A 15,838-nucleotide genomic window follows, 5' to 3' on the forward strand; every position below is an offset into this window, starting at 1 on the left:
ACCATCTTGTCCAGCATCTTCCCTGGCTTCTGAGGATCCAAACTCAGTTACTCATACTTGGGAGGCAAATGCTTTACTGAGCTGTTGTCCCAACACAAGAACTAGATTTTAAGAAACGTTTCAAAATATTGTAAGTCAGAACTTCAAACTTAGAGATCATTGAAATCTCTTTAATTTACAGACATCAAGCTTGTTGAGTGACTTGTCATAGGTCATTCAGCTGATTAGTGTCAAAGTTAAAACAAACATTTCTTCTATTTCTTGCTATCATGTTTTCTTTTAACTAAATTTCACTGCTAAATGAGTCTGACTTTGGGGCTGTCAACCTTGCCAGAAAGCGAGGCTTCTGGAGGAAACACAACTCCTAATGACTCAGCACCAGTCTTTGCTGGTCAAGCTTGGCTATGAGATTCAGAAAGTTCAGAGGAAGGGACAATTTAAATAAGGCTTGTTCTTTTCAGCCTTGGCCTCTGCATTTGTTAGCTAGGTTTGTGTAGGTATCAAGTGAACGTGGTTGTGACTCAAGTACTGTCTCCCTCACAGAAGCACTCAGAGCTAAAATTGCCATCAGCCAAGTGAATGGAGATCAGCTACTTCCCCAATCTGATGATTCTGATTGACTGTAGCTTGAAAAGCCCCGAAACAGAGACCCTAGTTAATCCATGCCTGGGCCCTCATTCCATAGAAACTCAGACACAATAATGCATACCTTTTTAGGTAGGTTAATTTGTAGAAATTTATCACAGAACAATAAATAGACAGCTCATATAACAGTCTCCAAATTAATGTCCAAGAGGGTCTCAAATCTATCCTTACTTAATAAATCTAGGAAATGCTATGGTAAATTTTACTCTCAATTCAAAGGAAAAAAAAAAGTCAGGAGCCTGAAATCTTTAGCTAATTTCCATGTTTATTTCCATAGGAAGAAGGTGCTGGGCTGGGGGATACACACATGTAACTTACTCCTTAAGGAAATCTGACCAAGGTAATATATATATATATATATATATATATATATATATGTATATATATATTTTAATTTTTAAGATGTTTTGTTCTATGAAGAAGTTTCATGTATCACAGGTTGACCTCAAAGTGACTGTGTAGACCAGGATATCCTCCAACTTCTGAAGCTCTTGCCTGCACTGGGGAATACAGGTACCTGCTACACACCTGCATGCTGCGGTGCTGGGGTTGAAGCCAGGCTTTGCGCGTGTCAGCCAAGCACTCTACCCTCTAGGCTACACGTCCTGTTCTAAAGCTATTTTTGTTAGTGTACATGCCTGTTTTAGAAGTAACATTTTAGATTTTAATTGTAAGTTTAAGAGACACAGATACCCAAAGTTATCAAAGGAGATAACTGTCATCCAAATAACCGGGGGACTGACTGCCTTACTCCTCCTCCAAGTCATTCAAGGATGGAAAAGTTCATTTAAAGAATTTCCATAGTCATTTCTGGTCTTTTATCTTCTAATAGCAAATAAGGTATTTTTGTTAGCAAAACAAATGATATACTTGTATTTCTCAACAAAACAATTTATACCTACAAACAACACAAAACAATAATTCCTCTTCATTGCCCCCTCCCTGCACTCATCAGCTGGTAGAAATAATTTCCCAGCAGCACTGACAAGGTCTATGGACTGGAATGAGACAGAAGACTTGCTTCGAGGGAGAGAAAGGTGGAAATAAAGTATAATGAGCATCCTGCTTGACATTATAGTGTCATTTAGAAAAATGATCAAAAAGTATCTTCCCGATTTCTACAAAAACATGTTCATTTTTGGCAAAGAAAACACAAGTCAGGGCAAATGTGAATGTCTCAGTGCCTTCCACATTATTGTGTTCAATTAACAGATAACCCTTTATAGATTTTGGAGGTTAATTCTTGATAAAACTTTAGAGCAGCTGATGAGTAAAAAAAATCATATGTTTATTCTGCCCTTCCTTCAGTGATTAAAAAAGTTCCAAGTCTGTATCAAAACTTCTGTATTTGGGTACAGTTCTAAGTAAATTGATACTATAATTGAATTTGAAATCACTGATTCTAATTGGCAGTTTAAACTTTAACAGAGGGGGAGATCAAAGACCCCATTGTCAGCTATTCAACTGGTATAAAAATTAAGTGGTAAGCTGACTGCAAAATTCATTTAGCTATAATTTTATATTTATAAGATGACTGATCATAACATGATTCGGCACTATATGAAGATTGTTCATGTTACCTGAAACATATGAAAGCAATCAAATGATCTTGTAAGATTGTTTCAAGATGAGTTATCGTCTATCCTGCAGACTCAGCAGAAATGTTCATTTAAAATATTGTTCATTTTGATGCCCAAATTGAGCTAATAATGGCAAGCACGTATCGATGTTGTCTCATTGAAACAGAGCAATTAGAATGGTACTATTGTCTTCATAGAGAATAAAATAATGAGCTATGAAAGTACTTTATAAAATGTAAAAAGGGCCATCATTGCTATTAGAAAGAACTGAACTGAATGAGAGTCACTGTTCTGTCCTAAAAGCAATCTAGTGTCAACTGCTGCAGATCAAATGTCCTTAGGATTCAATAATGAGGATGCTTTCAAACACTGGAGTCAATACTCAGAGAAACAGCACTCAGTCCAGGCTGGTGTCTCCATCCCGTACCAGGCGAAGAGCTCGTTCTTTGTTCCAACTGCACAGCCCAGATGCCCACAGCCATGCCATTCCCATAGATGGTCAGACAGACAAAGCACACCATTGAAGTGACACTGCTTGCTGTCCAAGTCAGGAGTAAAAATCTATGGGACGTTGCTATTTATACTGCAGAGACGTGTACAAGACACAGATGACTTGGTTTATAAACTTGTGAAATAATCCATCAACCACTATTTCAAATCACTCATTTTGACATTTTATCTACTTTTTCTTAAAGATAGCATGGGCCTTTCTAAATTGTGAATGTTTCTAGTTATATATCTTTATTCTTGAGGTTTAAAAAGATTGGTCAAATAAACTTTCAAAATTAATTCGATTTAATTAGGAAACAAACTGCCCTTAAAAAGTTCTAAAAAACAAGTTAGAATGCTCTTCACATTGCTCTCAGCTAAACTTATTTCACTGTTTTACTGTGCAGCCGATCCCTAAGGATGATTAGAAGTCAACATGCCATTGCACTTCAAATTATTGTACAACTGACATGTACTGCGGCAGGATTTATGCCTAACACATCACAAACCTTGAATGTGAGGAGTAGAATGAGTGGTGTGCTTCTAAAGAACTTCCCCATTTAAAAACAAAACCAAAACTCTTTAGCACCCCCTCACATCCCCAATGTAGTTTTCTAGAATCCCCAAGGATCAAATTCTGAGCATGCTCTGTGTCACATAAAATGCCCTACTATTTGCATATAATCTACATAAATTCTTCTCTATAATTGAAACAAGTCTAAGTTAGTTATAACACCTAATTGTGTAAATATTTGTATGATTATTGTTTACAGAATGATAAGAGAAAACTGCAAATATTTCTTTCTTTTCTTTTTTCTTTTCTTTTCTCTTCTCCTCTCCTCTCCTCTCCTCCCCTCCCCTCCCCCCCTCCCCTCCCCTCCCCTTCCCTCCCCTCCCCTCCCCCCCCCCCCCCCTCTCTCTCTCTCTCTCTCTCTCTCTCTCTCTCTCTCTCTCTCTCTCTTTTTGAGACAAGCAGGGTCTCACTTTATACCTAAACCTGGTCTAGAATTCTTAGCAATTCCTGGGCCTCAGGCATCTATGTTCTGGGATCACTGATTTGTGCTCCCATGTTTGTTACAGGTTTGGTTTATGAAATCTAATACAGTAGAAGCTTCCTAAAATATACCCACATATGAAAGGAATCTGAATTAAATCACCAAATAATGAGGAGACAATACCCCACATAGGTATCTGTCACCTCCAAGTGAAACCTCCATGGCAGAAATGGGATTACATCTAATCGAGTTGTTGGATAAGGGGGACCTCTGGACACCCCCAAACAACGCAGGTTATTGCCAAGGCTATTGGTTGCTCCCCACAGACTGACAGGAAGGCCCTACCTGTTGCCGACAACAACACCTATTCCCCATTGATGGCGGGAAGCCGAACTGGTGCCGAACTAGAGCCCTCATCTCTACTAACTGGTGCTCATGGCACCTGAAGGTGGGACTAACCAAGCCATATCTGATTGGATTTAAGGCTCATACCATGAGATGGAACCCATCTCCAGTACTGCTTGGGTGGCCAAGAACCTGAGACTAGATAGGCGAGGGACCTGAGATAAACCAAACACTCATGTTCTGCTAAAGGAATGCAGCAATGAAATGACTCCTAATGACGTTCTGTTGCATTCACAGACCAGTGTCTTGCTCAGCTTCTGCAGCAGACAGGAACCAAAACAGAGACCCACAACTGGACAACATGCTGAAAGTAAGAGACCTTGAAACAGTCCTAAAAGGGATGTCTCCACCAAATCTCTCCCCTCAGGGATCAGGGAGCTGATTGAAAAACCAAAAAAAAAAAAAAAAAAAAAAAAAGAAAGAAAGAAAGAAAGAAAGAAAGAAAGAAAGAAAGAAAGAAAAGAAATTTATATTTTTTATATTTTAACCCCGAAACTGTTATGGGATAAATTACAAGCACTAACCATTTAAATTCTTGTAACAATTTTGTAAAGCACACACATTTAAAAATACATTGAGACAGAATTTCAGTAACCCACCAAATGATGCATCACTTATAAGCAATAGAGGAGGATTCAAACCCTGACATCTGGCCCCAGAATCTGTATTTGGGGAGGCTTTACTCCATCTTAACTTTTCACACTCATGTGTTTGTATCTGTGTAAAACCTTCTCTCTTTTGTGTCACTTGTTTGACCTATTTGAGCTATATCTCTGCCTAGAGGAGGGCATGATTATCTCTAACCAGCATGTGGCATTATGATGTAAGAACTGCAATGCCTTTGGTCCTATTAAGGTTCCTAACGTACTCTGCAGATTCCTAGAGAAAAGACCATGTTTAATCATAATGATATTTGGTCTTAGTCTCTGTCTGATTCTTGACATAAGTCCTCGTAAAACCCCTGAAATCTCTCAAATGTAGGATGATCTTACTTGTACACTGATGACTGATGATGACTGGAGCCCCAAGCTGAATGATGGGCTGGAGGGAGCTTTCTGGCTGGTGAAACTCTGGCATGCTATGGAGCTGGCATGCCTGGACCAATGTGAAGGCTGGGAGCTCTGCACCCCCCCCCATTCCTGCCCTTCCATCTCCCTTTGCATTTCTTTCAGTTGGCTGTTTCCAAATTGTACCTTTCACAGTCAACTAGTAAATCTAAGTGCTTTCAGTTTTGTGTGCAAGTCATTTTAGCATATTTAACCTAAGGAGGAAGTTGTGGGAACTCCCATTAATAGGTATCTGGTTAGAATTTAGGGGTTTGTGATCGGCACCTGAAGTATGAGCAGTCATGTGACATTCAGCTTTTAATCTTCAGTGACTGTGCTCACGTAGTTAATGTCAGAGCTAAACTGAATCTTCAGAAAACCAGCCACTATCTTGGGTTTTGGCAAACTGTTTATTGAGATGCAGCAATAGCCCAAAGTGGGTGCTGGGAGTGTTGGGAGTAAAAGGAAGTTCAGTACCATAGAAGGGAGAGGTACTAGAAAACGACACCCAGGAGGATTCACTGGCATTTATTCCGTTAGAGTCCAGCATGGCCGAATGGTAACAGGAATACTGCTAACAAAAATTCAGCCTTCTATTGCCTATGGGGTTTCTCAATGCTTTAATTCATATCACGAATGTAAAGTTACTGAGGCTCCAATCCCAATTGGTAACTCCAGTAAGACCTCTAGGTCTGTAAGAAATAACTCCTTTCTCTCTTCTTACAGTTTCCTTGGGATAATGGTTGGCTCTAGTGGGTCATACTGAGTGACATCGAGCATTCTGGATCCCATATTTCCACAGGGACCTCAATGCTCAGCCTGGCCCAGGTCATCATATCAGCAAAAACTATTGTGACAGGGACACCTTGTTAACACTCTCACCTTCCCTGTGTTTGGGAAACAGATCATAAATGGGCTAAATAACTTTTCTAATGGTGCTTCACCAAAGATGCTGGTCATAAGGCAGGGCCAACAGTTCCCTAAGGCATCCCTTCTTGATTTAGCTATCATACTGCTAGTTTATTTCCATCACTGGAGTACTAAGTCTATGGAATCTCTTATATAATCTCTGAACTTCCATCAGAGAGGGGTTAGGGGCATAACACAGTGGTAGAACAGTTGCTTGATGTGCATTTGAGCCTGGCTTTGAATGCCACAGGGGAACACAGCATATTAAAATCCTGAAACTGTGAATGTGAAAGATTTTCCCTTTCTCTTACAGATTTATAACTGACTTGCCTTCCTTTTCCCTCATAGATTTGGTGCCTCTATCAGGTCAAAGCACAAGATTCCCAATGATCTGAGTCTACTGACAGCTGAATGTTGACATTAACAACAGCACCATGCTCTGTACCTACAGATCACATTTGTTTTGTAGTTCTCTTATAACCCCAGTCATAAGAATCAGTGATTCTTATGATGCTATCAGCTAACTTTAAGTATTTTGAGAGTTTACTGTTAACTATTCATAAACCATCAAAATCACATGGACCTGGAATTTTCTACTTTTTTCCTCTCTTTCACCTACTGGCCCATCTCATAATGAGGACTCCCAATTTAGCTGGCTCTTGACCTCATTCACCCCCAGTACTCCATTCTATCACTTCAAGGCTGCTTTCCAGAGAGATTTCCCCAATGAAACTCCTCTGGTTTATTGCAAGGGTGGATATCCATCTCTAACCTGAGTGATGATAATGTATCAGTGTGAGCTCACAACTTAGGTGCATGACTTTGGTGCCAGATGTTGAGAGAGGAAGGGCAAGGATATGCCCATAGCCCTCTCCACATTCTAGAGTGGAGCAGCTAATTCTAAACATATTACCTGTTTGCAGAGCTACATAAAAGCAACTGCCCAAACTTTGCATTAAAATTGTTTATGTGTTTAATGGTCTAAGGGCCTTTAAAAATAGCGATGCTTCATTGAGTAATAAAGCCATTTATTATTACAAACTATGTGCTTCAAGAAAGACACAGTAAAATAGAATCCTGCAAGCCATGACAAATTGGTGAAGTTCAACTTTAAATTTATTGTTATGGCTCTAATGCTCATTTGTGAACAATACAAAAGAGGTGTACATATATACCTTTGAGAATACCAGACTTTTATCTAGAGACTTCATATCTATCAAACCAACTGAATCTTTGCATCTGAAATTTTATTTCTTTGTGTTCTACCATTTCCTATGTGAATTTTGAGAAGCACAGAACAATCATGCACTTAATATGTCCTCTACAAAGACACATTTCTAGTATGTCCCTTAAATTAATCTAAAATTAATTTACAAAAGTTCCCTAAAAATCTCAGTGAGAACTATTGACCCTAGGAAGGTGATGTTGTAGGCCTATGGTAGGGAGAAAACAAAGTGATTTTCCTTGATTAAAACCACAGAGATGTTTAACTCTATTCCTCCACTGACTAGCCAGTAAAATAAACTATGATTTCAAGTGCTTATTAGAGACTTCTTGGTGATCTCTTTTCATCCACAGGCATAAACCTAACCTAAATGTCTTTCAATATAGTTAGATTGTGACTTTAAAACAAAAGAAACCTGGATGATTCCCACATCAACTTGCAAAAACTGCACAAAATTGGAAATCTATAGTCCACTTTGCTCTAATTGAATTTAGATGGAAAATACTTTGAGTTCTTATACTACTAAATAGTAAATAAACTTTTAAGTCTTGATGAATTCATGCATTTGCTACTCGTGCTTCAATTCTTTTCTTTTATTGTACTCCATACATCATGAAAGTATGACCGTACTCATCTGTTTGAATTCCAAATTATTGAAGACACATACATATAAATAACATTATATGCACTTTCGCAGGTTGTATTTACATATTTGGAGATAAACACACACACATACATATGTATGCAACAATAATTAAAGAAAATGAGGTCATGCATCTGAATGACAGTGAGGGCGTGGAAAGCACATATGAGATGAGTTAGGAGCAGGAAGAAGGGAAGGGGGAAAATCATGGGATTATCTTAATCTCAGAAGGAGGAGGAGGAATGGTAGGGGAAGAAGAAGAGGAGGAGGAAGGAGAAGAAGAGGAAGAGGAGGAGGCAGAGGAAGAGAAGGAGGTGGAAGAGGAAGAGGAGAAGGAAGAGGAGGCAGAGGAGAAGGAATAGGAGGAAGAAGAGGTGGAGGAAGAGGAAGAAGAAAAGGAAGAGGAGGAGATGGAGGAGGAAGAGAAGGAAGAGGAGGTGGAGGAGGAGGAAGAGGAGGAGGTGGAGGAGGAAGAGGAAGAGGAGAAGGAAGAGGATGTAGAGGAGGAAGAATAAGAGGAGGAAGAAGAGGTGAAGGAGGAGGAAGAAGAGGAGGAGGAGGAGGAGGAAAAACAACTGATATTTAGATATTTAGATTCCGTGGAGGAGTGTCAGGGCACTGACTCAGATTTAGTGAACAGACTTTTAATTACCAGCAAGTCCCTAGTCATTAGAAAACAAGTTAATACATTAAAAAAAATGCACAGCACAATCCATCAACACTAATAGGACTTTGGAATGTATTTGTCCAATGGTCTTTCATTTCATACATCAAGCATAAGGCTCAAAAAACATAAATGACTTCCTCGAAAACCACAAGTTAAATTCAGTAATGGTTTCTTAATTCATTGTCAGATATATTCTGCAATTGATAACAGTTCAACTTGGTGATTAGGAAGGGTCTGGCAGTTACATTTGCTCAGTGATGTTTTCACTTCTGCAACCTGAAGTTACAGACCTTGTAAATACCAAGCTCTGTGTGAAACCCAGGTGTGAGAGATTCAAAAGAACCTAAGACTCTACACTACCTCAACCCAGCAATTCCACCTGTACTCTTGACTATCAAGAGCTGGGACAACTCTGATAAACAGACAGTTGTTTTTATAAATAGCTAGTTTTCCAAAGAAGAAACAGAAATTAGTAAATTCAAGTAAGTCTTATTCTTCAGATGATAACTCATTTTGTCATGCATTTTTATCCAGTCAGCCAATATTTGTTATTAATATTTTGTGTTTAGTCTCTACTGTAGGGTTGTGCACATAGTACAGATAATAGTGAGCAAGAGAAGTAGCTGAAGCAAAAAATAAAAATTAAAAAAAAAAACAAGTGACTAGAATACCTTCAGTGCATTAGAAATGTGACTGAAGTTGCTAAATTGGTGACAGTACTGAGAACGGTCCTATTCTGGGCAGGGTAACATGAGCTATCCCTCTATAAAAGAAAAGAAAAGGACAGCTACATGGGGAGCAGGAAGACGAGCATCTGTGGTGAGTGGACAGGTTGGGGATTTTGTTGTTCCACAGTATACCAACAGCATCAAGGTAGTGAGGACACAGGCTGCATTAATATTTTCCCTATAGATAATGCAAAGACAAATAGAAATGAGTCCAAATGTTGCCCTCAATTTGACCACATAAAAACAGAGTAAACCTCAGCAACAGGAAGGTCGAGGTTAAACCACTACAATATATTCATTCTAAAAACATGTAGAAAACAACGCTCAGGTGAGGGTAAGCAGGACTTGGCTTACTGAGGACAGTTCAACTATGTTCTGTTCCCAGGTGAAGGATCTATAAATACACCAACACCTGGTTTGTCTCTCCCAAGGACAAAAATCACCCTCATATGCTGTGGGGTGTTTGGAAAGGCAAATGTGTTGCTCTGATTGGTTACTAAATATACTAAATAAAACACTGATTGGCCAGTAGTCAGACAGGAGGAAGTATAGGTGGAACAAGGAGGAGAAGAATTCTGGGAAGTGGAAGGCTGAGTCAGAGACACTGCCAGCCGCCGCCATGACAAGTCGCATGTGAAGATGCCGGTAAGCCACGAGCCACATGACAAGGCATAGATTAATAGAAATGGGTTAATTTAAGCTATAAGAACAGTTAGCAAGAAGCCTGCCATGGCCATACAGTTTGTAAGCAATATAAGTCTCTGTGTTTACTTGGTCCGGTCTGAGCGGCTGTAGGACTGGCAGGTGACAAAGATTTGTCCTGACTGTGGGCTAGGCAGGAAAACTCTAGCTACACTAGTATTAAAATTCAATTCAACAATTACTGTTAAATTAGTCAAATGAAAAAAAATGTTCTGTAAATTCTGAGGTGTATTTTATTAGTGTGATCTATATACATAGCAATGGTATCATATTTATTGTATGTAGAATATATCTACACACATCCATATACAGCATTCACATAATGATCAAGACTTTACTAAAGAATTTTTTAAAGAATTAGGCAGCAGTTTACCCTAAGGAAAATGCTTGTGTCTATAAAAATAAAGAAAGAGGCACCTCATATCCTAGCTTTGTGACCAGACACCTGTATGGCCCAGGCTCCTAAGGTCTACTTCACTCCAAATTTCACACTTCTCTCAAAAAATTGGGTTACTTGCTTATAAGCTTATTTATGTGAGGAAACAAGAAATGACTGTTCTGGCATGTTTTTTTTTTTTTTCTATTAAAGAAGCAGCATTTATAGTATAGGGAACACAGTCATTTAGAACACATTTGCCTCTTTTATTCAGAAGTTTATGGCATTTGTTCACATAAGAGAGAAAGGTAAGACAAAGAAACGGTTTCCAAAGCTCTTTAAGTGTCAGACTCTGGAAGCAGACCTGTGTCTAACTGTCCTGCTGCCTGGAACTGTCCCGTTCTGACTATTCAGCTTCACTGGACCTTCCCATGCCTTTGCTCCATCTCGCACACACTGCTGCCCAAACACGGTAAATCACAGTTAACTGCATGTCTTAAATTAAAATACAAAATAATGCACAATTAATTGGGGGGGGAAATTGTCAACTGGTGAATGAGTCTCACTCATTACACTCTATGCATAGGACGTATGCCAACTGCACACTCCTAGCTAGACAACTGACTGGGACAGTGAGAGCACACGGGGCCATCCTCTGCAGATCAGCCTGCACCAAAGAATTGATCACTTTCAAACACCACTGCACTTCTCATACATCTTTCTTTCACTACAAAGAGTGAGATACATACATCCAGAAATGTGCATAATTGTAGGTAATTAGGAAAATAAAAACATCCTTGACAAAGGCTTGAACAGAAATGGTATTTTAGCCAACAATGGAAAAATCCCAGCTGATACAAATGGTTTTGTCATACTTCTTAACATGAATAAACATTAAAGACATGTTCTTTTTGGATAAATACTTATAAAACAGTATGTATCTTTTTTGAGGATATGTAAAAGGAAAGCGAAACAAGATGTACAAAACAGACACAGAGAAAATACACTAAAAGGTTAAAATGTAATTTGAGTTACTCATTTTCCTAAATTTTCTACATTTAAAAAATATCACTTCAGGTTTTAAGACTTCCATCCAATTTATTACTGAATCTGACATAAATGCTAATGTTCTGTTTGTAAATATATATTCCCAAATATAGCATGTTGAGTCCATATAATGATAGCTATATGTATATTTTCAGGGCTAATTGTTTGATATTGGAAAACTGAAAGTTTTAAGAGTCTTTTAAGACAAACTCGCCTTGTTATAAAAATAAAAATAACATCTTAAAATGTAAGACTAATTATAAAGCACATCATACAATTGTATGGTATCTTTAGTTGTGAAAACAAGTAATTATTGACATACTCAACTCAAAATTTAAGGAACAGGCTCAGTTCAGTTAAATGTTTAACACAATAACCTATTTCAACAGATTATCTTACACTAGCAAACTATGATTCAAAAAAAATCACTGTTAAAATGTAAATTCTTTTAAAGTTATTGACAGTGACAAACTACAAAGCTATTACCTTGACTTTGAAGAACTACAAAATTCCTCTCTACCATTCCCCCCTCCATTACTTATTTTCTGTATTTATATCTGTATATTTGCATTTTCTTATTTATATCTAGTTACCTCATATAATCTTGATGCCAAATCTGGCCATAAACAACATGCATGAAATCATGCAAAGTTTTACGATTTATATTAAACTAACTTATCAGGAAAAGTGTTTTATAACATTCATCATTAATCATGCGAACTTAGGCTTCATTTCCTCCTTGGAAGAAAGGAACACATAAAAGCCAGCAAAGTAAATGTGTCCAGTGGTACTCAGCTACCTGACCTTGAAATAAATACCCACTCCCTTCCCTCTTTTATTTATTAGGGGTTGGAATGGGGAAAATAATTAGTTTCCTCAAAAGGTTGCCTCAACCTCAGGCATGTTTACATCCCAAGGGTAATATTTTCATTCCATTCTTAATGGAACAAATTTCTAATCTGAATATGTATTCAAAAATAATTGAGGCAGTGAAGTGTCAACACGTCACACTGCCATCAAGTGTCACCCCCACTGCTGGGAACCAGGGAACCACAGCACACTGTCAGGAGGGAGAGGCCCCAGTTTTGCCTCCTTTGGATTTGCAAAGATGTGAAAGGCCAAGCTTCAAATTTCTAAGAACATCTTTTAAAAGGCCTGCTCTAGGACCTAGAATTTAAATAAGCATTCTCATTTACAGCTGTGAGGAATACCAAAAATAATATTCACTTCTGGTAAGGTTACACTACTTTCCTACATTATTATATCCTTAGAGTAACGTACACTTTTGAACACTGTCCAGCCCAGGATGCCCAAAAGATTTCACTTCATAGCTCTTCAAGTTTAATAAAATGTTTAGACTTCTTGGAGTTGTGTGGTGGGCTATACTATCATTTTGCTTTACATTATTTTCATAATAAAAACTAAGAAAAGAAAAAAAGATTTCCTTGAGTATATTCTATGTTCAAATTTTACTGAGATTTTTGTTTGATGTCATGTGTAAGGAAGATTTTGTTTGATGTCATTATGTAAGGAAGACCAGTAAACAGCCTTCTACTTCATAAAAATCCAGCAATCATTATGTTTTACTTCATCATTTTTCAAAGGATGGAAATAATTTCTTTGTTCCAGAGAAAAAAATTACCATGATCCACCACGATGACAGAAGAACTGCACCTAAACAAAGGCAGAGCCGCCATCTGCCTGGCTTTCTCACAGTGGGACAAATAAACTGTAATTAACTGCTTTCCTACCGAAATCTGCCAGCTTTAACTCCCCCGTGTCACTGATGAGGAGGTTCTGTGGTTTCAGGTCTCTGTGCAGAATATACCGCTGGTGGATGTAAGACAGCCCTCGCAGCAACTGAAATAAAAACAACTGAAAAGACAGGAGGGGGAGGAGAGTTAAAATCCAAACTCAGATAAATGCCAGTTCATATATACAGTCTGCCAAATACATCAGTGAGAATGGGCAACCACCTCTAAATTTCCTACCAATGGTTAAGCAAAATGTGCAATGTTAGCATATCAACCACTAGTTCATCAAGAAGTAAGTTGCAGAATTTCTAAAACTTCATGGTGTCAATCAAGACATGTCCTCAGCCACAGAGCTCTATAATCTACTTTCTATAAGTGACAGAGAATGTGAAAATTAGGGTGATTACAGTTTTATAGTATCAATCTCTCTAGACTAAAATGATGTCTAAGAGAGCAAAGCAATCTATAACACTATAAAAGATAAACATTCTTATTTGAGTCTATAAAAGTCGGTATCCATAGATCCACCCACTAACATGTTTAAGGAATAAAAAGATAACATGATTTGAGACAATGAAAACAAAAGTCACGTGGTCCAATTAATAGCAAATTGCAATCAGGCTGCCTTTATACATATGGCTGTAGAGATTAGCTTTTGCCTGAAGATAGGTGTGTACCTTCACTAATTGCAGAGCTGACCTAGCCTAGCAGAGGCAGCAAAGCTTCAAGAGCAATAGTTTGGATGTGACAAATAACTTATAAAATGACTAGTGGCCTTCGCTTTGGAGTTTCATATCAAACGGATGCTTCTATTTTGATAACAAAAGTATGATTCACTTGGTATGCCAAAGCCCTGCTTGTGAAAAAGTTAGTTTCAAATAACTTGCTAGCCAAAGTCACTCTCACTGACCTAGTATTCAAACAATGAATCTCACTAACAAAAATCAAGCAAACATGCTTTTACATTTATGCACCAACCATATCCTGCTCATAAATCCAGCTAGTATCCAAAGGCTATGCCAAGGAGATCTAACATGAGTTAAAAGACCAAAGCTTGAATCACTCTGAAATATTCAAGTGGAAATGATTAGCAACTCCTTGAGGGCACTGGGAGCTAGCATTTTTGGAATGCTCCCCCTAACCAGGGCTATGAAATCCAAGCACACCTGTCCACTGACATAATATGTTGAAATGACAGTACAATTAGTTTACCTCAAAAAATCTTTATCAGTGATAACTAGACATGGGGAAGAGAAAGCCCTGGCTAACTATTTCCAGAGTGCAAGTGGATAGATGTGGACATCTATTCTGAGATAGAATACATGAGATTTCTGGCTTAAAGACTCAAGAAAGCAAGCATCTTTCCAGAGTTTGCCTCCTCTCAACTCTTCTGATGTCAAAGATGGAAGGAGGTGATAATCACTAGCATCACTCTTCACTTCTAATCCCTCTTTATCCTAGGACTTAAGGCTTATGATTTCTATGAAATTCCTTAGTTCTTTAGTTTAGAAGGAAGCCAAGTAGGTGAATTAAAATGTGACGAGTTTAAATATCTTTAAGAGACACATGTATGTAGACAGCATATATTAAATTTTAAAAATAAACATTTAAAGAAAAATTTGGCATTGCTCAAGATGCTAGGCATTGCTTAGTCACTATAGGACTGAGGATTTGGCTGTTCAACCATGGCAATGCTTCCAACTTGACAGGGATAACACAAAGTACACCCTATCATTATCTCCATCACAGTGATGAGGAAACAGTGTAGTTTCTCAAGATTTCTCAGCAATTAAGTGGAAGAGCCAGGACACAAGCCAAGACTGCTTGATTACCAATCTACTACGGCAACTACAAATAAGGATCAACACATGCAGGCATGCTGATACAGAACTGCTTCCTCAAACTGATAGGACCGCATATGAGCATCCAAGATCATGGCCTCTGAACCTAATGAACTGAACTCTGCTTTCAGCCAGGTGCTGAGTCACTACAGTTTTCTATTCCCTGGCTCTAAGAGATCTTGCCACATCATACTCACAGGCGTGCTGCTTTTCAACTCTGTACCCTGGTCCTTGCTGCCTTCCCTGACTATTTTCCCATCACCTCCCCAGCCCCTCTGCTCTGGATAAAGCACGCCCACTCTATGTTCCCAGTGCAGTTTCTGAACACATCATCCGCAGTACAGAATTTACCCCAGCTCCCACAGACTATCCCTTATGCCTCATCATAAACTGGATACACAGTTGGCATTCTAATGGTATTACCAAATGGATTTAGAGACATCTGGATAGGGACAGATAAAAAAGATCACAGATAGTAAGTCCTGGAATAGGATTCTCAAACAGCTAAGAACAGAAGTGGGCAGATTAAGCAGGACCAAAGGGTTCCTCTTCTAATACCCCCAGTAACTAGAGAAAATATATAATCCTTGTGCTAATCCAGAAGCTATTCAACTAGGATATCATGCTGAAGAAGATTAAAACCAGTATTAGGGAAGGAAGAGATCACACACTCAGCTTTAAATGCACAAAGGCTCTAAAATCTGGGGGCTAACATGATCCCAAAAATACATAAAATCAAGACAGCAAATCTACACTGCCAGGAACCATCATGCAAAGAAAGATTGA

The 15,838-nt window shown here is 38.4% G+C and overlaps 1 protein-coding gene across 6 annotated transcripts in view; it reads right to left on the bottom strand.

Moving 5' to 3' along the window:
- Cdk14 (cyclin dependent kinase 14) overlaps positions 1-15,838 on the bottom strand; it is a 557,745-nt gene that overhangs the window by 256,650 nt on the left and 285,257 nt on the right. For all 6 annotated transcript variants that reach the window (XM_076566272.1, XM_042272740.2, XM_076566274.1 and 3 more), the window contains one exon: positions 13,209-13,332. In XM_076566272.1, the coding sequence (XP_076422387.1) occupies positions 13,209-13,332 (124 nt within the window). The remainder of the gene's footprint in view (positions 1-13,208; positions 13,333-15,838) is intronic.

This window comes from Peromyscus maniculatus, chromosome 3, assembly GCF_049852395.1.
Source record: "Peromyscus maniculatus bairdii isolate BWxNUB_F1_BW_parent chromosome 3, HU_Pman_BW_mat_3.1, whole genome shotgun sequence".
NCBI classification, from domain to species: Eukaryota; Metazoa; Chordata; class Mammalia; order Rodentia; family Cricetidae; genus Peromyscus; species Peromyscus maniculatus.